The sequence below is a fragment of the Myodes glareolus genome, chromosome 10, assembly GCF_982192425.1.
Source record: "Myodes glareolus chromosome 10, mMyoGla1.1, whole genome shotgun sequence".
In the NCBI taxonomy this organism is placed as follows: Eukaryota; Metazoa; Chordata; class Mammalia; order Rodentia; family Cricetidae; genus Myodes; species Myodes glareolus.
Window position 1 is genome coordinate 73,057,040 of NC_142035.1, and position 27,424 is coordinate 73,084,463.

The window sequence follows — 27,424 nt, forward strand, 5'->3', positions numbered from 1 at the left end:
GAAAGCACAATTGTTAAAACAGGTATCATTATAATAGTATACCTGACTTACACTACAAATCAACACACACACAACTAAGGAAGTTATTTAAGGAACACATTGACAGGCATCCCTGAATATATGTTTGCGGACCTTTAAATGCCACTAAACAACCAGCAACACAAGAGGATCAGCCTTCTCATTGCATCTTACTAGATTGTCAACACCGTGGCAACAGCAGAGTGCGACTTTAAGGATCACTTTTGTGACTGTAGCAAGGACCCCTGGTGTGGGGAGGGAGAGCAGTCAAGCAGTTCTTTGCTCACCTACTTAGTGCCAACCTTAGGAAGCCACATTTTGTCCAGTAGGGAGCAGCCTTACAACAGCCAAAGGACTTAACTTGAACATGAAACCCACAGAAAAAAAGCGTTTTTTTTTTTTTCCCTTCTGTCTTTTTTTAAAGTCCACTTACCATAGGTCTGTTCTACAATTCATTCAACTTTAGCGTAGCTGCAAGGACTTCAGGAAAACCCAAGTCTAAAGGAGGTCTCGAGGCACATGTGAGTCATCCATGGTTGCAGATTCCTAAAGCAGTAAATCAAAGCTGTTAGGTCATCTCGGACCAATGTTGGGCTACATTAATGTATTGTGCGAGTAGACATTTCTCAGGGAATTGTATCTTTAAGTGAGGCAGCAGGAGTCTTCACAAGAGATATTAAATAGCATTGGACCTTTATCAAATGATAATATTAAAGTCTTTTATCTAAATGAAAATTTAAGAAGAAAGAAATGAAAAGACAAAACAAGATAGCAGGTTCGGTAAAAAGCTGAGCACTGCAGTCAAGGAGTTGATGAGACAGCTATGCAGACTTTTACAGATCAGCACGCATATCTAATGTCATCTTTTCTTTGTGGACAGGGATTTTCTATGTAGCCTTAGTTGTCCTGGAACTTGCTTTGTAGACCATATTGCTTCAATTCAGAGATTTTCCCGCCCCCAGAGTGCTGGGATTAAAGACCAGACACCACCATGTTCAGCTAATTTTAAAAGTGTAAACATAGTAGAAATTAGTTCATAATGCTGTTGTAAAAAATGATTAATCATTTAATGAATATGATGACTGCACATGATAATGATACTATAGAAAGAACTCAGTCAATTGAAGGGCAAAATAATTTTAATGTGAAAAACCTATGATATATTTAGCTATCATAACTCAGCATCAGTTTTATCACTTAAAGACACAAATAATTGTCTCTGCTTCTACTTGAAATGCCAAAGTTTGCATTGCACGAGCTTATATATGGCTTTTCATCAGCCACACCAAAAAAAACCAATTTATGGTTTCAAAAGATGATTATCAATCTTCAAGTACATATAATCTGGGATTTTGTGCAAAAGTCTTCTTAAATACATTCATTCATTTACTTACAGGCACTATATCTAATCTTAATCTGATTGTATTGCAAGTCTCAAATGCTCTTATATTTATGCCACTCATGGAACTATTTCCTTACTTATGTAAGCATTTGAATCCTTCCTAAACATTTTAGAGCCAACATCAAAATAGCCAAACTTCACCTTTGTTCCAATCAGTTAAAGACGACCATGATTTTAATAAAGATGTCGTTTAAGATCTTGTTATAACAATGTATACTGCGCAACAAATTTCTTTAAATCAACAGAACTTTAGTGTTATTAATGTGTATACACATATATAATATCTTCAACAACTTCTAGTATAAAAGCTGAAAGTGATGTCTTCAGCAACCTCTAGTACTGATATTAACACAAAGAGTATTAGCATGTTAAGAAACATGTTTATTGGGAGGGGTGTGCATGCCTGCCAGAGCATCCATGGAGAGAGAAGTCAGAGGACAGCTTCCTTGAACTGGTTCTCTCCTTCTACCATGTGGTCCTAGAGGGGGAATGTCTGGTAGCAAGCACCTTTAATCATCAAGAAATCTCATCAATCCATGAGTTATTTCGTCAATCCATGAAATAATTTTATCAACTAATTATGCATCAGCTCTTAATTTTTGTAAATACATTTCACAAAAGTTTGCATATAAATGACTATTATCCAAAAGAGACTTGAGAGAATAAAGTAATGTCTTACTTCTCAAATTAATATCTACTTAGAATCATAGCATATGACTATAGATCATTTGCAATGTAATTAGGTAAGGCTCAACATAAGATTATACTAGATTAGAGATGTAATAAACCTAATACAAATGGGCTAATAAGACAGAGAACAATACACAGAGTCATGAGTAGAAGATGTTATATAACTGGAGACAGAGATTGGAGCTATGGTTTTACAACCAAGAATATCAAGAGCCAGCAGAAGCCAGAAAGGAAGAATCATTTCTTAAATATCTGGAATGAATATGGCTCTGCTGACAATCAGACCATACTTTTTACTTCCAATGTTCTGAAAAAGTTAGCTTTCTGTGAAGCCACCAAGCATATATCAGTTCCTTATGGTGGTCCTAGGAAATTCTTGTAGATTCTGGCACATGAAGTAGGGTGCTGTTCTAGCAGAGGCTTACAACAGAAAAGCTTAGGTGCTTTAAAGAGGCTCTATGTAGAAATACACAGCTCTCTTCCGAGTATCACACCTACGGGAGATCTTGGTTCAAAATGACAAGTTGAATAACACTTCTTTCAAAAATAGCTCTGAAACAATAGTCTGTTTAACTATTATTCGTAAACACTGAAGACAGTGAGGAGCTTGACCACACTAGAGACCTTGAAGGGTTGCTACAATATGAGGTATATAAAATCACAGAGACAGGTAGAAAACAGCACGGCACACAGACAGACTGACAACAGCTCATACAATAAATCTTGAAGCTGCCACTTACTTTTGTGGGGCAACAAAAAGAAGTGCCATACTCTTGACTTTCAAATGGCTCAAAGGAAAAGACTATGCTGTGATATATGAAAACTACACGAAACTCACATTTCAGCTTCTAACATAGCTGTGCTCAACTGCAAATGCCAGCTCTTGTGGTTTACTCATGGAAGAGACGAGCAGCTTCCAAGCATACACACCCTTCTACTTTTAAGTCATTCAAATGACTGTTGAGGACTTGCTTTCTGCTTAGACCACTAAAAATATAAGAATATGTATCCTATGTACTGGTGACATATTAGAGATGAAAGCGACCATTATCAAATCTCTCTGGTTGATAGGTTGTTGCTAAACCTTGAGATTTGTTGCCTTCTCGTCCTCCCCCTCCCCCGAATATGATTCTTTATTTTTTATTTTTTGTCTGTCAGTTTTTGAGACATGGGTCTTATGGAGCTAACACTAACCATGAACACCTGATTCTTCTTCTCCACCTCATTAGGATTATAGGATTGAGTCCAGGCCTGAATATGATGCGAGCAGGCAGGGAGGCAGGGAGGCAGGAAGGAAGGAAAAAAGAAAGAAAAAAAATACAAAGTAAAGTTGTTGTGATGGCATTTCCTCTTAGGCCCAGCACCAGAAGGAAAAGGCAGGCAAATTCTGTGAATCCCAGCCATTCAGGGCTATATAGTGAGTCTGTGCCTCAAAACGAACGAATAATGAATGAATGGATGGATGAATGAATCCATGTACCATTCATCACTGTCAACAGTAATTCAGTATCACAGGTGTTGACTTGGAACTCATTTTTAGTTCAAACATTGCTTATCTAGAATGTCTTTTAAAAATCACTTAACCAATTCCTCCTCCAGTTCTCATCTGAAAAGAAAAATTAAACCACACAACTCTAAATTACATGGGTTTTCTCCCACAAATAAAAAGTAGGAACCCTCGCCACTAAGATTTCGCAACCACTAGAAAATGAATTTAATTCTTCTCAGATGTCAGGGGAGAGAAACCTTAGGTATTTTTTTTTTTTTTGGCAGCTGCTTTAGAGAGCGACAATTAAATGTGTGAAGAAGGTTGTCAGAGTAACACTTGTCATTCACTGCTTAGGAAAGACTCTCCAAGATTTCCAGAAATCCTAATTAAAATTAAGGGTAGCTGGTCTTGCCAGAGAGGTATAGTCTCTCAGACAGTAGAGAAAGCACAGTGGCCTCGACGTTCCTAAAGGGAAGTTTCTAAGTAAAGTTCTGGGCTCTAACAGGCTAAGTCCAGGCGCTAACCAGCCACTGGGGTCACCCTTACATCCTTCCCAGACAGCACAACCATTCGAGAATAGATGGTCTCGCGTGGGGAAGACGAGGATAACTTTCCTTAGAAACCAGAAAGGCGAGCGAAGCGCCTCTCCCGGAGCTAAACAGCAGGGAAAATGAGAGCTCTCCAACCGGCAGTGGCGAGCGAAGCCCCGCGGGCGAATGGCTCCTCCACCCTTTTCTGTAATTCCGCGTGGACGCGGGCGCTCGCAAACCACAGATACCAAAGGACTTTACCCACCTGCGGCCCCAAACACCAACAGAAGTTCCTCAACCAGAACTCTAGCAGACCTGGTCAACCAGGGACGCGTACAAACCTCCGGCTTGACGTACAGAGCACTTTTCAGCAATAGGCCTGGCGATTGGCTGAGTAGCAAGGGTATTCTCATTTCTATTGGCTATCAGTGGAGAGTAGGCGGGACTTTGGGGCTGTCTCTGACGGGCCAGTCGCTCGAGTTCCCAGAGTTCCTATTGGCTCGTCGCGGGAGCTTCAAGATGGCGGCGACAGCTACCTGCGGCGCGGGCGTCCCTAGCCTGGCATCCACAGCCGGCCTGAGCGGCACCACCAGCTTTCAGAGGAAAAGCAAGGCCTCTGGGGCTGATGGAGGTGGCCCTCGGCTGCTGTCCATTGCGGGCACGCGACCGTCGGTGCGGAATGGACAGCTGCTGGTGTCAACCGGGCTCCCAGCCCTGGACCAGCTCCTAGGTCGGTTCTGATTGAACATGAGGGCTCAGCCCAGGGAAAACTTGGGGAGGGACCCCTGGGGCAGCCCCTCATCCCCACGCCCTGCCCAGTCCTGCCCAGCCCTGCTCATCCCTCTCCCCTTCACAAACGTGGTCAGTGTAGCCTGCTATGATAGAGACAGGGTCGGAAGACTTGCATGGAGATGTCTTGAGATCTGTGCACGACGTCCGTCTTGGGACCTACAACCCTTAACTCCGCTCTACCCAGCAACTCATTTCCAGATGACCAGGACTCCCTACGTGCTTTTACCCTAAAGTGATTCCTAGTGAAAAAGAAACATGGAAAGGAATTGGCTTTTAGAATCCTCTGCTGGTCTCTATGGCACTCTCCCTCCTATCCAGGTAGCTTAAAGCTGGGACTAACCTACAGAACTTTTTAGCGTTGTAAGAGAAGGTTTTCTTTAGAAAATCCTAAAAGTTTTCCCCCTCTTTTTTTCCCACTGTGGGCTACTTATCTCCTTAAATCATAAACGGTGTTGGATCTAGAAGTGTGGATGTCAAAGATGTGTGTTGACTCAAAGGAGTGACAGTCCTTGATATTTAGATAGTTCTGCCCCGAGTATCTTCAATATGTCCATAAGTTATGTCTGAATGCTGCTTTTTAAACACAGATGTGTGCTAACATTTTGTAAGCTATTTTTCATAGTATTTGCTATGTGTCTGTTACATATGGTACATTTGCATAATGTATTACAATTGCCACTGCTTTTTCTTGTACTTAATTTAGGATTTTCTCTGGGTTATATTCCAGGCTTTTAAAGTAAGTTTATCATATAACAAGACAATCTTCAGAAACAGTATGGTTTCTTGACTCTATTATTTCATGTTCTAAATGGATTCTGATTCTTTTCTCTATAAATTTAAAGTAGTTTCACGTAATTGTTTTAAACACATTGAGTTGTGTGAGGTTAAAACCGGAATTCAAAATGCATAGTTGGTGAATATTCATTCACTTTTTTCCCTTATGGCCTTAGTTGTTATCCTAGGTTTGAGCCAAACTTTAAAGTACTGGCCCATTTGAGTGAACTCTTATACAGACAGAAATTAATCTGTAAGCTTTAATGGCAGTAGATCTTTCCTATCAAACTAACCTGTCAATCATTTCTCCTCCTTAAATGTTCATATTCTTAATTAAATGGGATAGGTACATTTATTCTGTTGGTAGTAATCAAACCCTACAAACAGAAAGACTACATTTCAGTACTGGGCCTTTATTTTCTCATTAAAATAACAAGATGTGCCTAGACCAGAGCTTGGCACTTTGTAAGTTTTTATACCGTCTTGATAGAACAAGGAAAAAAAAAGACTAAAGGAAGTATAAGTATGAAAGATAGAGTTTGGCTTTTGAGCTCCAAAAACTGATTCAGAGATTTAATGGTATGAACATTCACAGAACTCACGACTGAGTAGTGCACGGAGCTTCAGAGTCCCGTTCAGGCATCTCTGTACATCTTTGCACAGCTATTGCTAATTTTTGAGAACGGTTTTCAGGGAGTTCTGATGACTTTCTGAACTTAAGATTAATTATTTAACTACAGTTTCTTCACATCTGCCAAAAAAAAACCAAGGGCGCCTCTCATCTGTATCTCTACAGACACATATACTTGGTCGATAATGTTTGAACTTTTCAGAAATACTTGGGCAGTGGGAGATTCTCATATTTGAGTATAACACGCTGAAAATTAGTGTTGACTAAGCTCAAAATAGTCTCAGTTGTTGAAATGTATGTATTGCGTGATTAAAGTTAATTTGCAAGGTACATAGAAATTCAGAATGCTGTAATAATGTTACCGTGTTTGGATTAATAAATATGCCCAGTTGTATTTCAGTTTTTTTAACTTCGTAATGACATTTTTGTAATTTGATTTCCTGTCTTGTGTGTTTTCTGGAGCAAAAAATTTTAATTTGTTTTTCATTAAAACATTTGGAAGAGAAACATCTGTTGCTAATGTATATTCAGATAAGAATAAGGACTTCGGGTTAAATTTTTACTTTCAAAAGTTACTTTATTCAAATAGTGAAAAGGCTTATATGACCCTATGGTGATAAAATATAATGGTAGAGGGACATTATAAATGAAAATATACTATGACACTGTGAGCACATAACAAGCTAATATTGTATTATACTCACTCTGTGGTACAGTGAAACTTTACTACTGCCACCTGACATCAGTGTAATTTTAAACATAATTGCAAACATATTTGAAACCCATCACATAGAATGATTGAATGTTAGCTATTTGGTAATTCATTGCTTCCATTACTCCGATCAAAATGTCTTTCAAATCTGAACATACATTCCCCCTTGTCTTTATTTTATTTTTGTTCTGTCGATACAATTTTATTATTGGGTTTTCATATATGTTTCCCAAGTTGGCAATATTTAAATTTTAGAAGTTTTTGTTTAGACATTCTAATCTGGGATTTTCTTTAAGATTTATTTTATTTTTATTTATGTGCATGTGTATGGACTTAGGCATGTTAATACAGTCATCCCCAGAGGCCAGAAGAGGTCATTGGATCCCCTGAAGCTGGAGTTGCTGTTTGTTGAAAGTGGCCTGGTGTGGGTTATGGGAATCAAACTTGGATCCTCTACAAGAGCAACAAGTCTCTTAACCACTGAGCTATGTATCTATGCCAGTAACTTAGGTATTTAACTTTGTCTCTTTCAGGGCATTTATATTGTTGTTTGAGGTCACTATAGTTAAATAATATACATTTCAGAAAAGGAAAGTAATTTAGCTAAATAGATATTCTAGGAATTTCTAAGAAGAATTGTTGTCAGTCTTGAGAGGTTCTTGAAGGAAGGGTGACTTCACAGATTTGTCTGAAGGAACCTCTGCCCTGTTCAGAGTTTATTCAGTTTGACAGTCAAAGGACAGTAGGTGGGGTTTGTTGTAAATAATAGTCCAGCAGAAGTTTTATGGAGAAGCTTGTTGTGGGGGCCACCATTTTTTAAAACTGATTTTAAAGCATAATGTAGTTGGTATGCTTACTTCGTTGTCATCAGTATTGTGGGATAGTATACATTAAGCTTGGGCTTTATAGTTAATAATTTTTATTATAGTTTAGGTAGCTGGCTATCCAACTAAAGAAACTATATCTCTTTTCTATTATTATGTAAAGCTGTTTCATATGATTTAATCTCCGAAGACATTTATCCCTGTTCATAACTTTGGCTTCCATATTTGCCCACTTGTTTCTGAATCATAGGCCAGGATATTTGATAACTTAAGACATAAACACATTAACAAAATCACCACAATTTAATTTGACAGGCTGTATTAATTTGAAGATACTGCACCAAGCTAAGGAAAAAGTGAGCTTGCTTTTTACATTTCACTTTTCCAGTAGTGCTTTCTACACATTGATATATTGCCTAATTTCTGTAGTTTCTCCTTTTACATTCACCAACTTTGAAAAATAAGGTATCACTTCCAAGCATTAATTTTACCTCATTTACCCAACGTTTGTAACTTACAAATGGGGGGGTACAAGACAGAAATTTTCACATTAAAATAGTGCTGATAATGGTTGACGGTTGTCTAACTACTCCCCCATGGATCACGAAACTGTGTCAGACAGCTTTTAACACTTAAAATTCTTATCTTATTTTTGGCTTGTTTGTTTGTTTGTTTGCTTGTTTTTTATTTTATTTTTGTCGGGACCAGCCTCGACAAAAATACCTCTTGCAAGGGTAGAAAGCATGGGGATTTAGAAAATATTAGTAAAGAGTATGAAGACGTGAATGAAAGTGATAAAATGGAGAAACATAGAATAGTATCAGGAGGAAATTCCAGTGAGTACTGAAATTAGCCTGCATTTAATTTCCAACTGCTTAAAATACCCCTGACCCCCAAAAATAGGAGTAAGACTAAAAACATAATATAAGGAAGTGAACATACCAATTGAAGGTTGTGGGCTGCAGCCAAAGTTAAACTTTCTGTTGCTAGAAGAAAATGTTGCTATAACAAAACAAGTTGACACACAACATTCTGTAGGCAAACCACTCCCTGGGTAAAATCCAAAGTTATCTCCTTGAGGGAATTGGAACTTAGTTGGGTCCTTAGACTTTTGTTTGAACAGATTTACTTCCCTATTCCTGAAGTACCAGGTTGACCATAACCTTGAAAGAGTCTGACCTAAATCTAGGTGGGACCTTTGTTTGGTAGAAACAAAATAACCTTGGAGGAATATTCTCTGCCCTTTGATCAAAGTGAAAACAGGCTCACATTTTCAGGCCTCCACAATGGATTTGTTAGTTTTTTGAGACAGATTCACTACATAGCCCTGGCTGATCTGGAACTCACTGTGTAGACCATGCTTGCCTTTGCCTCCCAAGTTCTAGGACTAAAGGCATATACCACTATGCCCAGCTCTGATCTTTTTCAAATATTAAATTTATTCCTGTTTTAACATAAAATATTGTCTCCCAGCTTGAACTATGAATATTCTCTATCAAACATTAAACAACAGAAGTCCACCAATACATTTTCTAAGTTTAGATAGCCTTTCCATTTCCTTTTTCTACTTGTTTTTGTCACCAATCTAAAATTAAAGAATTCACTAGAGCTCATTAGGGGAAAAATACCCTTGTCTTAAATCATAAGTCGTTTAATTTATCCCTGTTTGATAGTGTCTTAAGAACTCACTGTATAAAGTTTCCAACTGTTAGAATTTTTTATAAGCACAAGATTTATAATTTTTGAGTGACATATTTCTAAATTGGCAAAAAATAATTTTGTTCAATCATTTTTCCCAAAACCAACCTCCCTCCCTCATGGGATTTGCAAGATGCTCTGTGTAGCTAGTCCCCCTTTGTTAATTATTGCTACTATCATCATCACTGACCAAGTAGTAATACACATTAAGTGATGGGTTCTTAACTGAAGATTATTACAAATACGGCATGGGTATCTCTTACTGACCATGCTGAATTTTACATATTTCATTTTCATTGACCAACATATCGATATCCCACCAAGAAGGAAAACTACTTGGACATGGTAGCTTATGCTTGAAATCCTACTGCTGAAAAGGCTGAGGCAAGAATGTTCAGGGAGTTTCAGCCCAGGCAAGGCTAAAAAGTGAGATCCTATCTCAAACTTTAAAACCCTTTGCTTATTCCATTGTAAGTTAGATACAGAAGTTATGTAGATTAGGGACATAGACCAGGAGACTCAGCCAACTTTTTATAGTAACAAATCTGACTGGAACACTAGAGTGTGATTTTATCTTCTTGTTTTGTTTTGGTTTTTTTTCTCTGTTTTTAAGATAGGGTTTCTGTGTATAGCCCTGGTTGTCCTGGAACTCGCTCTGTAGACCAGCTGTCCTCGAACTCACAGAGATCCACCTGCCTCTGCCTCCCGAGTGCTAGGATTAAGGTGTGCGCCATTACCGCCTGGTGATTTTATCTTCTTAAACATAAAGAGAATGACCAGTAAGGTATTAGATGTTTGTTTTATCCACATAAAGGAAGGAAGGATGTAAAGGTAAAAATAAATGTAGAAATTAGCCGTGGCCTTTATGTAGTACAACTTAAACATTTCGTCTAATAATCTAAAAGCAGACAATACTTGGATTTTTTATTAGTGCTGCCTAATTACATTTCACTCTGTTAATCTTGAAACTATCCCCATTAGTGTGGTCTGTATTTAAATGTTACAGAGTGGGAAGTTGTCTTGATGTATAATTAAATTATGTGTTCAGTTTTCTGATGAATCCAGCTAAAATGCTGTAAATCCCAGTTTGTCAGAGGTAGAAATGAGAGGGTCAGTAATTGAAGCCTCATACTCAGCTACAGTGAAATGAAGCCAGCCGAGGCTACACTAACCTCTCAACATGCACATGCACACACACACACACACACACACACACACACACACACACACACAGGAGAGAGTGATGCACCCACATGCATGTGAATATATGTAAAGGTACCAACTTTAAAAGTGTCACCAATGATTTTGAAACATTTTACAAATTGTCTTCAAATTATTTCAGATGTCACCATAAATAGTATATACTACAGTTTTTCAATTTATTCTGGGACATGTTAATAGATTTCAGACTCTTTAACACAACAAGTATGCTTTTTGTTGTTGTTGTTGTTTGTTTGGTTTTTTTTTTCGAGACAGGGTTTCTCTGTAGCTTTGGAGCCTGTCCTGGAACTAGCTCTTGTAGACCAGGTTGGCCTCGAACTCACAGAGATCTGCCTGCCTCTGCCTCCCTAGTGCTGGGATTAAAGGCTTGTACCACCACTGCCCGGCAACAAGTATGCTTTCTGTGCAAGGGGAAAGACAGTATTAAGTGAACTTTTTATGTTAAATTTTCCACATATTTACCACTATAAAATATTTTGAGGAAAAGGTTTTTATTAATGTTCAGAATGTTTTATGGTTTTGTGCTTATACATACAAACCTTACAAGAATACTGTCTTCTATTGTTCAACAACTTTGAATATTTTTAGAATAATGCAACAAATATACTTGTAGTCTTTCTTTAGTATGTATTTCTTACTTTTAAAGTACATTTGAGACATTAATTCTAAGTACTAGTACTAATAATTTTACAGATGAACAGCAAAGTATCATTGAACTGTCTTTCCTCTGTAGCATAGTTTTGATATCCAAAAAGTTATTTTTAGTGACTATTTGAATTATATGTTCAAGATGTTAGCTTCATTCAAATATTTAAAAAAACTCATTTTAAAATTAGTGAAAATGGCCGGGTGCTGGTGACTCATGACTTTAATCCCAGCACTTGGGAGGCAGAGGCAGGTGGTATACAAGAGCTAGTTCAAAAATAGCTAGGGCTGTTACACACAGTGAAACCCTGTCTCGGAAAATCGTGTGTGTGTGTGTGTGTGTGTGTGTGTGCGCGCGCGCGCATGTTAAAATACATTTTTTGATTATTCCCTGTAATTTGAATTAACAAAAAATAAATTTTATATTTGAGAATTTCTAGACTTTGGATATAATTTTTCTAAAAATAATTAGAATTGTTAGTTCCTATGAGACTTGCCCAATTTGGAATAAAGTAGAATTTTTAGCAGTCACTATACACATTTGTGTCTTGGCTATTGAGTTAATTTATTAACCAGTGCTAAATGTAACAATGGAGTGCTTTACCACAGTTGTATTGAGTGTCTCCTAGTTCTGTCTGGAGAAAGGGGACACTATAACATACTGGAAAAGTGAATGTCATATGTACTATGTAATTGCAGGTAACATGTAACTATATCATAGTAACACATTAAGTGAAATATTGCAAAGATAGTTCAAATATTCTTCACAAAAGCAGTGTCTATTATTGAAGTATTATTATTGTTAATATTATTTAGTATTATTGAGGTATCTGTTCTTGGTGAAGTCTAAATTTTGTGCTAAAGAAGAACCTAGAAAGTTAGTGACTAATATTGTTCTTGTGTGTCATTTCCAGGTGGAGGCTTAGCTGTCGGAACAGTTCTTCTGATTGGTTAGTATAAAATACATGCTGTAATACTTCTGCCAGTTCTGTTTTGTATGTGATGGTGTTAGGAGTTTCTCATCTGAAACTGGGTATTTAAATTATAAGTCTAACTGACCACAGATGTTAGGTCAGTTAGAACTTGTCTAAATACACTTTTTTTTTTCCTGTTCACGTTATTTTTTCTCTTTTTTTTTAGAAGACAAACTTTTTTCATTATACATACCATCCAAGTTCCGACTCCCTCCCCTCATCCCTTTCCCTCAACATACCCTCCCTCCTCACCCCATCCACTCCTCAGAGAGGGTAAGGCACTTTGCTTTGAGGAAGGTCCAAGTCCCTTCCTACTATATCTACCCTGAGCAAGGTATCCATCCAAAGAGAATAGGTTCCCAAAAAGCCAGTACATGCAGTAGAGATTAATCCTGATGCCACTGCCCGTGGCCCCTCAGTCTGCCCCAGCAGTTCAACTGTCAACCACATTGAGAGGGACTAGTTTGGTCCTATGCTTGTTCCTTCCCTGTCTGGCTTGAGTTGGTGAGCTCCCATTAGCTCAGTTAGACTGTGTCAGTGGCTGTACCTATCATGGTCTTGACCTCTTTGTTCATATTCTTACTCCTCCCACTCTTCAACTGGACTTTGGGAGCTCAGTCCAGTACTCCGATTTGAGTCTCTCTGCCTCTGTTTCCATCAGTTGCTGGATGAAGGTTCTATGGTGATATTTAAGATATTCATCAGTCCGACTACAGGACAAGTCAAATTTGGACCCCCCTCTCCTCTATTGCTTAGGGTCTTAGCTGGGGTCATCCTCATCGATTCCTAGAATTTCTCTAGTGCCAGGTTTCTTGCTAACCCTATAATGGCTCCCTCAATCAAGATATCCCTTTCCTTGTTCTCATCTCTGACCTTTCTCCTTCTCGAATATCCAATTGCCTCAAGTTCTACTCACCCCTCCCCTTCTCTGTTCCTCTTCCCCTACCATTCTCCTTTCTTCTCCCACCCCCATGCCCCAATTTTGTCAGATGATCTTGTCTATTTTGCCTTTTTAGTTAGATCTATATATGTTTTTCTTAGGGTTCACCTTGTTACTTAGCTTCTCTAGGATTATGAACTATTGGCTCAATATCCTAGTATCCACTTATGAGTGAGTACATAGTATGTACTAAGTACACTTTTTAATTCAAAATTGAGATGGGCAAACATATTTGAAAATATGTTGCCTAACAGTTACAAATAGTTGCTCCTCACTGTGCACCATTTTAAATTTAATATAATTTATTTGAAATGTCCTTTGCATTTTTTGCAAAAAAGAAACAAACAACTCAGTATTAAAAGTGGATTGTAGTGATTAATTTGAGAAATGGAAGAAGAGATATGTGTATTATATATGAGTGAGTAGTTGTGTAATATATTTCACAGAATTTATTATTGTCTTTGAGTGAAAGGGGGCAAAGTCAGCTGTATTTTTGTTCATTGTTAAGGTGATTAGAGTTCTTATTAAATAGACAGTATATGGCCTGTTTGAGCATAGATCATAGGAGCTTCAAATTTCCGTAAACCCCATCTATCACGTAATAAAAGCGCCCTATTAATGTCTAACCTCTTTACTTGCAACATAGCTGCTGTTTCTAGTTTAGTCTTGAATCAGTTGGCCTACATTTTTATATGACCCCATTAAAATACCTAAAAATATCTATTTTAGCACCTCACATTTTCCCTAAGCTAACTGGCAGTCATTAGGTGAGCTGGCTGTGAGAGTTCCCAATGACTCTTGTTCTCCCATTGCCTCTTGATAATCACCCAGAGCAGCATTTCTCTTTCATCGCCTGAAACTGATAAAAGGTTTCACATTTAGTAAGACATCTTGTCAGCCAGCTGAGGTATATTAAACTGTAATGATCTAGACATTTATTTGTACCAGGCACCAATACAAATAGTTTTATATTAATAGGTGTCTTTTAACATGGCAAAGAACCATGGCAAATGTTTTAGAAAGATTTTCTTACCAAGCGGTGGTGGTGCATGCTTTTAATCTCAGCACTCGGGAGGCTGAGGCAGGTGAATCTTCAAGTCTGATTATAATACAAAGTGATGGTTCTTTAATTTTGGCAAACATAAAACATTTATCTAGTGAAACCAAGTCCATGGAAAACTCAAAGTTATCTAGAACATCTCATTACCTAACTCTGCTTAATCACTGAAGAATACTGATAATAGTCGGAGAGTTGTCATCATTTGATTCTTGTTGGGGGTCATGTATTATGTAAATAAAATGCTTTATGTATGTTCCTTTACTTGATATGATCACCTTTAGAACTATTAAATATTATCTCTATAATTCATAAAATTAGATTTGAGGGGTGAAATAACTTTCAGTTTGAAATAGATAGTGAAAATCCCATGATTAGAATTTTGCTGTGAATCTAGGTACATGAATTTGTTTTTTTGACTGAGAAGTTTTTACCTTTTAATTTTTTAATTATTTTTGAGAATTTTATACTTAAGTATTTTGCATTTACCTCAGAATCATTTCTTCCTCTATCACCACCAATTCTTCCTATGTCTACTTTCTCAAATTTATAACCTTTTCTTTATTATTATTGTTATATATCTATATATCTATATGTATGCATATATACATAGATATAAGCCTACTGAGTCTGTTTAGTGTTGCTCCTTTGTGTGTATGTATGTGTGTGTTTATAGTTGATCATTTGGGAATGGGTAGCTTATCAAGGGGCTTATCCCTAGAGAAGACTGAATCTCTATCTCTCCGCAGCTATTTTGCCTATAGCCCTTCCTCTATGGGTGGGGACTTATAAAATTTTCCTCATCCATATTAGCATGTCAACTGGCATTGTTATTGTTCCGGTCTTATTTAGGAAACCATGTTGATGAATCTTCGTGTGTGCTGCTTCTCTGTTATACAAAGAAGACACTATATTTCAAGGGTGCAGTAGATCCTGGTCCTCTAGCTCTTGCAGTCTTTCCACCTTATCTTCTACAATGTTCTCTGAGTCTTAGGTATGAGGGTTGTGTTGTAAATATTTTAGTTGGGATTGGATGACCCATGGTCAGCTGTTCTCTACATTTGACCAATTGTGAATTTGTGTAGTAGTCTCTTAGGCTCCAAAAAGAAGCCTCTTTGATGAGGAATAGGAGATATGCTTATCTCTAGGTATAAAAATAAGTACTTAGGGACAAGAGGAATGACTTGGTGTTTAAGAGCACTGATATTTCTTTTAGAATACCCAGATTCGATTCTCAGTTCACATGCCGACCTAGGCAACTACCTGTATAACTTTCTCAGATGCCTTGTTTAACAGACATAAATGGTGGGATAGGAGTTATATTCTTTTTTTTTTTTTTTTTTAGAATGATGAAGCACCTATATATGTGGGCTTTCTGAAATGAAGTTTCAAAATTCTAAAGGTCAAGGATCTTACTGAGTATACAGTGAAGACACAAGTTACAGCATGGTTAGAAAAACAAACAAACACCTTGTTTTACATCATCAGTATTTCTCTATTATAGTAGAATATTTCTGGTTAAAATGCTAAAATCTCGCCAGGCATAGTAGTATAAACCTTGAATCCCAGCACTCTGGAAGCAGAAGCAGGTGGATCTCTGAGTTTGGGGCCACCCTGGTCTACATAGCAAATTCCAGACTAGCTAAAGCTACATAGTAAGACCCTGTATCAACAACCACAAAAATATTTCTGCGTGCAGTGTGCTTACTTTTGTAGTTATATACACATGTGCATATAAGTGCAAATGTGCATTGTGTAGACACGCACCTGGGAAGTAGAGGCCTATTTCAGGTGTCTGTCTTGATCATCTTTCATTTAATTTTTTAGTGTGTGTGGTGATGTGAATAGGCATGGCGCCTGTAGATTCATGTGTTTATATGCTTGGTCCATAGGGAGTGGTACTTTTAGGAGGTGTGGGCTTATTGAAGGAGGTGTGTAAGTGTGGGGGCTGGCTTTGAAATATCATATGCTCAAGCTACACCCAGTATGGCAGTCTCCTTCTGCTGTCTGCAGATCAAGATGCATAACACCTGCCTGCTTGCATGCTACCATCTATCCTGCCATGATGATAATGAACTAAATCTTTGAAACTGTAGGCCAGTTCCAGTGAAATGTTTTCCTTTATAAGAGTTTCGTGGTCATGGTGTCTCTTCCTAACATTGGAAACCCAAACTAAGACTATTTTTGATTCTAGTGTATGGGTATTTTGCCTGTGGTATACCATGTGCATGCAGTGCCTGAGGAGGCCAGAAAATGGTGTCAGATCCCCTGGACATGGAATTCCATGTGGTTGTGACTGTTGGGAATCACACCTAGCTCCTCTAGAAGTGATTTTAACCTCTGTGCCTTCTCTCCAGCTATTCTCCACATTATATTTTTAAACAGGATCACCTCACTGAACTTGAAGCTTGAGACTGCCAAGGGACCTGACTATCTCTTTCCCACACCCACACCCCCAGGAATAGGGTTACAGATGCATAGCTCCACACCTGGCTTTTACGTGGGTGCTGAGGATTCCAACTCAGGTCTTTCTGTGTACATGGCAGTCACTCTGTCCTCTGAGCTTTTTCCAGCCCCTGTTGTGAGTTTTGTAAACTATTTTATCACGAAGTAGATTATTCTTCATTTATCAAGGGAGTTTTAAGTGTGACATTTACCTGTGCACAAGTGTGGCTTTTTAGAACAGTTTATTTATAGTTTCAGATGTAGTGTAGCTATGGAAACTAGAGCTAGTGAGTGTTGCTACCAAAACCAGAAAAACTCTATGCCTTCAGAATATTGAAAAAGAGCTAAATATGAATGTATAAAGGGGAGGAATATGAGGAGTAAATCACCAAAGGTAAGCATTTCTTAATACAAACTTGATTCCTTATGACTTTGTTGTTCAGAATTTGATGGCTGTTAAAATACCTGAGGAAATCTACAACAGGAAGAAAGCCTTATTTTGGCTCTCAGTTTCAATGGGCTCAGTCCATAGTCAGCTGACAAACCAAGTAAAGTGGCAGTGAGGGTGTAAAACCAAGAAGCTGGTTAGTCCAGTATAGCCAGGAAACAGGGAAAGGAGGAGTCACAGCACATCTTCACATACAAGCCCCCAGTGACCTTCCTCAAAAGAAGTTCCATGTCCTAAATATCTGCCATCTCCCGGTGATCCATTCAACTGTGCATCTGTCCATGGATTAATATATTGAAGATGCCAGATTCCTCATTATTTAATCACCCTCAAAAGGCTTCATCTCTGAAGCTTCGTTGAGGACCAAGCCTATGTATATGATATGTGACATTTGAGGAAATGTTTCAAACCAAAATGGTAACAACACTGAAATAGGTTTTGAGATGTTTTGTATTGAATTTGCTACTGGTCTTCTGTTACTAAGGTAAATTTGCAATACTTAAAATAATCCAAAGGGGAGTATTAAAAAATAATCATCCATCATCTGTTTGCAGAGATGCTATCTATATCAAGACAGGTTTTTATAGAAGTTGTCATTAATAAAAATACCAATTATGTGACATTGGCAAATGTATCTTTTTAAACTATCCCATATTAGTCACATAATTTTACTTGTGGAAGTAGCAAATGATACATTGTTGGCCAGTTAGTGAGAAGTACAGATGCTTCTCTGTATAGTTATTTTAAGTTAAAAGAGACTTAAGGTGAACCATAGTAAGTTGAGGACTGCCTGTTGTAAGAACATTTTGTTTTGATATCTATTATTACTGTACACCAGTGATGAACACAACTTATGACAGCACACATGTTTCTGTGGGTCAGAAGTCAGTCACAGCTTACCTAGGGAATTGTAAGTCTGGGCTAAATTTTTATTTCAGTGTGTGACTGTGGACAAACAGCTTCCAAACTCACATCCCGTCTGCAATGTTCACTTCCTGGCTAGCTGTCTGAACCACAGGGCATTTCACAAATAGCTTCCAGTTTCTTCAAAACTATCAAGAAAGAAAGACTATCAGCAAGGTAAATGTTACAGCTTAGGAAACAAGTGCTAACCTACCACCTTCGCTCTGTTTCTTTTCCTAGTAGAAAGTCACTGAAGATTACAAAAGTGTCAATACCAGGAAACAGGAGTCAGGCGACTCTCCTCAGAGCAGACCCATCATTCTTTTCATAATTTAATTCAATATTTCTTATAAAAATGAAACACTGAGTCCTTGCAGGTTTTTCTGTAATGGGACATTAGAATGTGCTATCTGTCCTCTTCAGAGGGAGACCTCTCTGAGTAAAGCTGAGTGGACAAGGTTGTGGCTTTTTACTTGTGTGTTATCTATGGTTGTTTGTGCTATAGGTACAGGGTTGAGCAGTTGCAGCACTGACTTTGTAGTCCACATTCTCAAATATTTACCTTCTGGCTTTTTTTTTCTAAGATGCTTTTTATATTCTTAGTTTATTTTATCACAGTACCATACAGTGTTGCTGAAGCCCTGGGGTGGGGCAAGACAATCTGGTGTGAATGTTCTCTTAGCCAGATCAACTGACATCCATTCTGTAGTAACTATGGTCAGCACTCTTAGACAACAGAAGTCTTGGATTTAATTATTTATTAGCTTAAACTAGACGTTGGTTGCACAGGACACAAAAAACATGTAAATGTTGCACTTGTAAGAGGTATGGGAAAGACTTAAACTGTAAGTACAGATTGAAAGATGAAGGAAAATCTACACACTTGAAAACGGCATTGGCGGTAAAAGGACATCAGCAGAGCACACAAACATAAAGGCAATTCACAAGCACTCCGGAGATAGAATGCATACTCGGCACTGGTCAGGTTCAGATTCACTCTAAGTTTCTGGCTTCCGTTTGTGGGACTCAAACTATAAAACCACACTCTTCACCAACCTGATGAGTCCTGGGATTTCTGCTTCCTTGAGACCTCTAGCCATGGGTAAAGAGTTGCTCTTATCATCTGCATAGCATTTCATCTTTTTTTTTTAGCTTAATTTCTTGCTATTTACTTTTTTTTCCAGATCTTTCCAGTTTGCCCTCTTTTATATCTCTCTTATAAAAAACAAACTGATACTTTAAAATTCTATCATAAACTAATTTCTCATTGAAGTTTTTAACATTTATTGGATACATTCTGTGTGTTAGGCACCATGCTAAACCCTAAGCAGTTATTTTATTTTTTAGCTTCAAATAATCAGATAAATAAATACATTTCACATTAATAAGTTTACAATTTTAAGGGAAACAGTTAAGTTCCTCTGGCATGTTAAAAGTCCCTTCTGAAGTGACGCTAGTCTTTGGCTACTGTCCCATCCCACCACTATGATGTGTGGAATTTTTTGTGATCTCTATCATGTGTTAGAACTTCTCACCCTCTGCTGTAGTAGGAGGCCGCTTGTTCATTTCCTGGCTGCCTTGACTCCCAAAGTAACCACACAGAAACTGTATTATTTAAATCACTGCTTGGCCCATTAGCTCTAGCTTCTTATTTGCTAACTCTTACATCCTAATTTAACCCAATTCCATTATTTTGTATTTTACCACTAGGTTCGTGGCCTACCAGCAAGGTTCAAGCATATCTGTTTCTGGTGGCAGCTCCATGGCTTCTCCATGACTCCACCTCCTTTCTTCCAGCATTCAGTTTAGTTTATCACAGACCTAAGACAATGTCTTTGTTAGCCAGTGGTATTCACAGCATACAGAGGAGAATCCCGTATCACTGTGCAACCTTGTTAAGTTTTTAACACTAGTTGTAGTCACTCTTGGTTCTCAGTGACTATTTAAAATTTCATCTCTTAACATCTGTAGTGACTACTCTTTGCCTTAATTTTCTGTGCAGTATTACACATAGGAAGAAGAAAAAACTACTAGTGGTTCTATCAGATGAGAACTCATCTAACTTTTAACCATGAGTTCTTGAAAATTATCTCTGTTCAGAAATATAAATTTGATCTATCCCCTCTCTGGGTTCAAATTCATCCCAGTGAACTTGATACCAACATTTTCTCTCTGTTTCTGCCTCTTTTTCTAATACAAGATCTTCTCACTCTAGTTCAAGATGGCTTACAATTCATATTGTAGCTCATGTTAGTGATAGAAACCGGAAATACAATACCTGCCTTCTGTCTTTAATGTATTGTTATATGCTCTCTCCTTCTACAGCCTGGACCCCTGGAATCAGACTCAGGTTGTCAGGCTTGGTGACAGGTACCTTTGCCTGCTGATCTGAGAAGAGTACTTAGCTCCTACACTATATTAAGTCTTGGTGGATTTTACCTTTTAAGTATGTTTAACTCTTTGTACTCTCCATTTTTACTTCCATTTCTTTAATTTTGGCCATAATTGACAATTTTTGATTCAATTGCTATAACAACTTCTTAAGGTATCCCTATATTAGTTTCCTTTGGCCTCTTACCATACTCTTTCAAGAATTAACTAATATGAAAACTTGAACATGATAGTCCTGGCTTAGCACTATCTGTTACTTTTCAATACAAGATCAATGCTATTTAAAAATACTAAGGACTGGAAATATGGGTTAGTGGTATAGGGTTTGTCTCTGAACCAGAAATGAAAAGGGAAAAAAACTATATTTAGGTATTTATATCTGTGTATATGTATATATATGCATATATATACACATACAGCTATACACACACACACACACACACACACATATGTATATATAGCCTTGCTGCATGTCTGTCACTCAGAGCTTTTAATTGCACCACAGCACCATTCTCTTTTCTTTCTCTACCAGAAAAACTTGTACTTTCATTCTCCTTCTCCATATACTAAGTGTTCATCCCGTATAATTCTATAGCTCTTTAAGATTTACTTGCTTTACTGTGTGCTTATGGTTGAAAATACTGGGTCATGATCATTTAACCTTTTTAGATAAATGTGGACCCAATCATTATTTAGAAATAATGGATGAATGAATGAGTTGAAAACCTTGCAAAAACAACTTACAGTTGTCAGATGTAAGTAATGATTGAGAAAAATAAGTCATAATGGGGTGTTAGAAGAATAACAAAAGTCTCAGATTTATCTCATAACATAACAGCACTGTAGTGTGACTTTAAAAGTCTTTAATCTATAAAAGAAAAACCCTAGCACTTTAAAAGTCCAATGTCTCTTAACTATGTGCTTCTATAAACTAAACAACAAGTTATATTGTAACACAAGGGCCTGCTTGTTGGAGTTTCTGTCCTGCCCAGTACCCCACAGCTGACAAGCCCCAAAGAAAATCACACAGAGATCTCCATAAGTTATAAAACTGATCGGCCCATTATCTCAGGCTACTTATTAGCTCTTGTAGGTTATACTAACCCATTATTCTTATCTATGTTAGCCACATGGCTCGGTACCTTTATCAGCAGGGCAGCTCACATCTTGCTTCTTCGGTGATCTGGGCAGAACTGCAGAGGGAGCTTCCTGCTTCCCACAATACTCCATTTCTCATCGCCCTGCCTCTACTTCCTGTCTGGTTGGTCCACCTATACTTTCTGCCTGGCCAATCAGTGTTTATTTAGCAGTGTTTATTATACAGACAATTCTCCCACACCATTATATACTTCCACCTTATAATGGCTCAGAGAAAGCATTTCCTGTCTTTAAATGAGAGAACTGAGACATTTAAATAGTCAGACCAAAGCAAAGCAGGGAAAACTCCAAATTCTACAGTTCCATGTTCAGCATTTAGGGTACATAATGTAATTGAGTGATATCCAAAAATGCTTTGATAGTCCCAACTCTGCCACCTCAGAACACAGATTCTCCCTTTTGTTTAATCCAGCTTCACCCATAATTCTTTCTGAATAGCATCCTATGGTCCCGGCATTACTAACACTTCGGTCTCTTCTGCAACTGAAATTTTATCATCACAGCTTCACTCACTAGCCTTTTAAGAACTATATGAAAGGTACATAGATATCTGTCCCTGTCACTCAGTTTGTGACCTTAACTGTTCTTCATGACCCCTCTGCCTTGCTTTTTTTACACCTTCAAAACCAGTACTGTGTGAATGATGCTTACAGTGTTGCCATTTGTGCTGCTAGCTTATCCTTCTGCAACACAAGAGGTTTCACATCTGTGAAATCTTTAACAATTACAACTGCTTTTGCAACCTTTGTCAGAAAACCATTCTGTCTTGATATTTCTTCTGCCAAGCAAATAAATCCATTACCTTCTAATTTAACACTATTCAAGTTCTCAGGACACAGGCAGAATGTAGCCAGATTATTTTTCCCTAATGATTTATTGATTGATTTTTATATGCGCAAATGTTTTGCGTGTATTTGTGTATGTGTATCAAGCATGTACATGCCTGGTACCCTCAGAAATCAGAAGAGGATGTTGGATACCCTGGAACTGGAGTTACAGGCAAATGTGAGACACCATGTGGGTACTGAAAATCAAACCCAGGTGCTCTGCAAGAATAGCAAATCCTCTTAGGTGCTAAGCCAACTCTAGCCCAAGTAGCCAGAGTTTTGAAGAAAACATCACACAAATGGCCCCTGTCCTAGTTCCTAGTAGAGTCATTGTTCTCTGAAGCTTTTTGAGCCTGGCATCATTATTCACATATTTCTCAGTCTTCTTAGCTTTCAAACTCCCATAGGACAGACTAGTGCGCTCTGTTCACGGCATTCAATGTTTTTCAAGCCAAGTTCCAAAGTCTTCCACATTTCTTAAAAAAACAATTCCCAAAGTTTAAGAACCACATGATCAGGTTTAGTACAACAATATCCCCATTCTCAATTAGGACAATTTCTGTCCTACTTTCATTTCCATTTTTTTAAAAAAAATTTGAAATATATGTATGTGTAGGGGTTGCATGTAAGTACAGGTCCTGTGAAGACCAGAGGTGTTGAATGTTTCCCTAAAGCTGGAGTTCAAGAGTTGAAGACAGGTGTGATCTGCTAGATGTGAATTCTGGGAATTGAGCATGGGTCCTTTGTAAAAGCATTGTGTGTCTTTACTGCTGAGCCATCTATGCAGCCCTCGTTGTATCTTAATATGATAAGATATCCTATCAACCAGACAGGAAAACCAGCTTAGAGTAAAGAGTTTGTCTTGGCTCTCTCTGATTCCATGTTACAGAGTGTAACATGGAGGGCTGCTTGTTAGGGTATCTGTCCCGCCCGGTACCCCACATCCGGCAAATCCCAAAGAAAATCACACAGAGGACTCCATAAGATTATAAACTGATTGACTCATTAGCTCAGGCTGCTTATTAGCTCTTATAACTTACGTTAGCCTGAAGGCGTAAGTCACAGACAATCCCACACCAGTTTGGAATTGTGATTAATAGAATGGTTATTTATTCAAAGGGGAAAAAACTTACAGATTACCGTCCCAGACAACAGCCCCTCCACGCGAACAGGAAAGGAGTCCAGGGGCCGGAAACGGAGCCGGAAGACAAAGACAGAGTGGAGGACAGCCGCTGCTTTTTTTAAAGGGAGAGAGACCACGCCCCAATGGGCTGGTAACTCAGCGGCGATTGGCTGAAGGAGCTGAAGGAACTCCCACAGCATCTCCCCCTTTTGTTTAAGTAAGAGAGTTCTAAGCCTACTACGCAATTATATACAATAAGTACAAACCTACGAAATTATATACAATAAATACAAATATCCTATTCTAACTAGCTTAAGTCTTGTATAACAAATAACTTGGCCAAGTCATGAAAGGAAAGTAACTACATTTATATAATCTTCAATCCCATCGAAGATCTGAGAAGGGAAATAATGTTATCTGAGTAATTAGGAAGTGCAATCAAACAACTTCCAGAACATATAACAAATGGCAGAGACAACTGGCTACCTGGACAAACACCCAAAGTCACATTTGCAGCGTTGAAGCAACCAACTTTGGCTAAGGCCTGATGTAACTGACATACCATTTTCAAAGGCAAGAAACTTCAAAACTATCTTACCCTGTCTTGGCAGGATATGACAGTCTTGTTTTATCCATTTACGGATATTCTGTAACTCTGTCAGTAGTTGAGGTATGAGCATTTCTTTACCCAAAGGCCAGTTCTGCCAAGAAGAAGCTCCAGGTGGAGTGTCTTTGGTGCTCAACATTCTCTCGGGCATAGATCAGTGTTGCCAGGAGTGATTGTGTCTCCCTACCATAGAACTCTGAATTAGATTAAAGGCCATTTTCTACAGCTCTTTGAAGAGGTTGAAGATTATCTATCTATACTGAATATAATCTCTATATATCTAAAGAACCTGATTAGTCTAATTATAAATGACAAACTTAGATGACTGTTGATCTATATAATTCTCAATATCTATCTAACTTAAAGACTGAGATAATAAACAACTGTGCAATAAATGAGGACAATGTGACCTCCAAATATAAACAATGTGCAAGTATACGTTACAATATGGTAAATATATATATCAATACATAAACAATATATAAGTATCTTAATCAGAGGTAGAAGTGTACAATGCAATATGGTAAATATACATATATCAGTACAATATATATACAAATACATAAAAATGTTTTAAACAGAGGTAGAAGCATGAAGCATGCATGCATAAAATAGTCAACATAATTTAACTTTGTATCAATATATAAGAATCAATACCAATACATTTGTCAAAAACAATAACTCACAAGTACAAAGCTATTATCCCATAATCCAATTATCCCTTTTTTTTTTTTTTAGATTCCTGCACTTATAAAATTCCTCCCCCAACCCTCAACCCTATACTAATTATAACCAACCCCTAAATGATGTCCCTAAACCCAAGGACAAACTTTACTGGGAGAGGGGACGTCGTTCTCTAGAATTACTTCCAGCTGTCATGGGGGCGACGTTCTTTCTGGGGGATCCTGTGAAAGTAAAATGATGGTTAAATTTCAAGATCAATGTCTTTTAAAATTGCAAATAGTCTCTGAGTATTTTGTGGAGGTCTGGCCAGAATGTTGTACAAGATGTGCATCATTTCAGCTAACCACGTTGGCATCGTCTTGTGCAGCTGGTACCCAAAACAGGTCTTGTAGTAGCGCTATCAGTATCATGATGTCATCTCAACCAGGTGGAGTTGTTATTATGGGGCCCCATCTTCTTCCTGGAAACTTCAAATGTCACTGTAGGAAAAACTCATTGTTCATTGTGGAAAACTTAAACATTAATTATATAGACATATACATGAATACCTATATTCAATGAGAGACATGATAGATATATTTAATGAAGGTATGATAGATATGAAGAAAAGTAAAGATGTTTTCTAAACTCATATTTCTTTCTGTCCCATATCATGGCTCTTGACATGAGACAGAAACTCCAGAAACTCTGGGTTTTTCTTTAAACAACAGGCTTGGAATTAGAGAGGGACTGAGCCAGAGTCCAACTCTAAAACCAGCTCTATAAATTTAGAAATATGATTTAGTATGGTACTTACAGAACCTATTCAGTTTTCTTGATAGTCCCTATTGGGTCGTTATTTTCCATCTGTCAGTATTCAAATATCCAGGGTCCCTTGAACTTTTCAAAGATCTGTGTTTTCCTGTGGAGATAAGAACAGAACCCTGCCCCCATTCTATATGCTTTTCTTACCACCTGTATGGTTATCATCATTGTAGATGCTGTCATTTCTCCTTTCCAAGAGGTTTCTCCTCTTCAAATCGAACCTTTATTAATTTTGATGGTATCCACAATTTTTCTTCTCCTGTGGAAACAAGAGCAAAACCCCTTCCCCAACGTAGCACATCTCCTGGCTTCCATTGAGAGGTCAGCACGTCTTTGAAATAAACAGGTTGGTTTAGTTCAGAAGTTTTTTCCATTATCCAATGCCTCTCTGCTGCTGTTGTTCCTTTCTCATTAGCATTAAGAAAATTCAAGGTTAATAAAGCATTATGCAATCTATTTCTGGGGGTATCTTTCGTCCCTTTCTGTTTGTTTAGCATATCCTTTATAGTACGATTTGATCTTTCTATAACTGCCTGACCTTTAGGATTATTTGGTATACCTGTAACGTGTTTTATATTATAATAAGCAAAGAAGCGTTTCATTTTCTTAGATACATATGCTGGACCATTGTCTGTCTTTATTTGTGCAGGTATACCCATGATGGCCATAACTTCCAATAAATGTGTGATTACCGAATCAGCCTTTTCTGAGCTCAGGGCAGTTGCCCATTGAAAACCTGAATACGTGTCTATGGTGTGGTGTACATATTTTAATTTACCAAATTCCATAAAGTGGAACACATCCATCTGCCAGATTTCATTCCTTTGAGTACCCTTTGGGTTACTCCCTGCAGGCAACGGTGTTTGATTATAGAAAGAACAAGTAGGACATCTCTTTATAATGTCCTTAGCTTGTTGCCATGTAATGGAAAACTCTTTCTTTAAGCCTTTACTATTGACATGATGTTTTTTATGAAATTCTGAGGCCTGCAGAACGCTTCCAATCAATAATTGGTCAATTTCAGCGTTACCTTGTGCTAGAGGCCCAGGCAGACCGGTATGGGACCGGATGTGTGTTATGTACATTGGACAAAGCCTATTCCTAATTATGTCCTGTACCTCGATAAACAATGAAGTCAACTCTGTGTCATCTGGTATGAATTCAGCGGTTTCAATATGCAAGATAACTCTTTCTGCATATTGTGAATCTGTAACTATATTAAGAGGTTCTTTAAAATCCCTTAGCACCATAAGAATGGCATATAATTCTGCCTTCTGGACAGAATTATAAGGGCTTTGTTCCACCTTACTCAATTCTTCCGATTTATAACCTGCTTTCCCTGATTTATTTGCATCGGTATAAAATGTCCGAGCTCCAGTTATTGGAGCATCACGTACAATTCTAGGAAGAATCCAAGAAGTTCTCTTTATGAGGTTAAGTCTATCACTTTTGGGATAGTTGCGGCTAATTTCTCCCAAAAAATTAGCACAAGCTCTTTGCCATGGTTCATTATCTTCCCATAACTTTCTTATTTCCTCAGTAGTAAAAGGCACTATAATTTCTGCTGGGTCTATACCTGCTAGTTGACGAAGTCTCAGTTTACCTTTTATAATTAATTCTGAAACCTTTTCTACATA

General features: G+C 37.8%; 2 protein-coding genes across 8 annotated transcripts in view; one reads left to right on the plus strand and one right to left on the minus strand.

Moving 5' to 3' along the window:
• Window positions 1-4,548, minus strand: part of Immp1l (inner mitochondrial membrane peptidase subunit 1) — a 65,830-nt gene extending 61,282 nt beyond the window's left edge. For all 3 annotated transcript variants that reach the window (XM_048443689.2, XM_048443687.2, XM_048443688.2), the window contains exons 1-2: window positions 4,395-4,548; window positions 452-564 (exon numbers count right to left, since the gene is read on the minus strand). The gene's annotated coding sequence lies outside the window, so the exon portion shown is untranslated. The remainder of the gene's footprint in view (window positions 1-451; window positions 565-4,394) is intronic.
• A 75-nt stretch (window positions 4,549-4,623) lies between these two features.
• Elp4 (elongator acetyltransferase complex subunit 4) overlaps window positions 4,624-27,424 on the plus strand; it is a 201,508-nt gene continuing 178,707 nt past the window's right edge. For 3 of the 5 annotated variants that reach the window (XM_085696733.2, XM_085696736.2, XM_085696734.2), the window contains exons 1-2: window positions 4,625-4,859; window positions 12,341-12,376. In XM_085696733.2, the coding sequence (XP_085552859.2) occupies window positions 4,649-4,859; window positions 12,341-12,376 (247 nt within the window). In that variant the 5' untranslated portion in view covers window positions 4,625-4,648. Of the gene's footprint in view, window positions 4,860-12,340; window positions 12,377-27,424 lie in introns of all 5 variants that reach the window. The other 2 variants (XM_087911339.1, XM_048443684.3) reach the window with 2 other exon arrangements.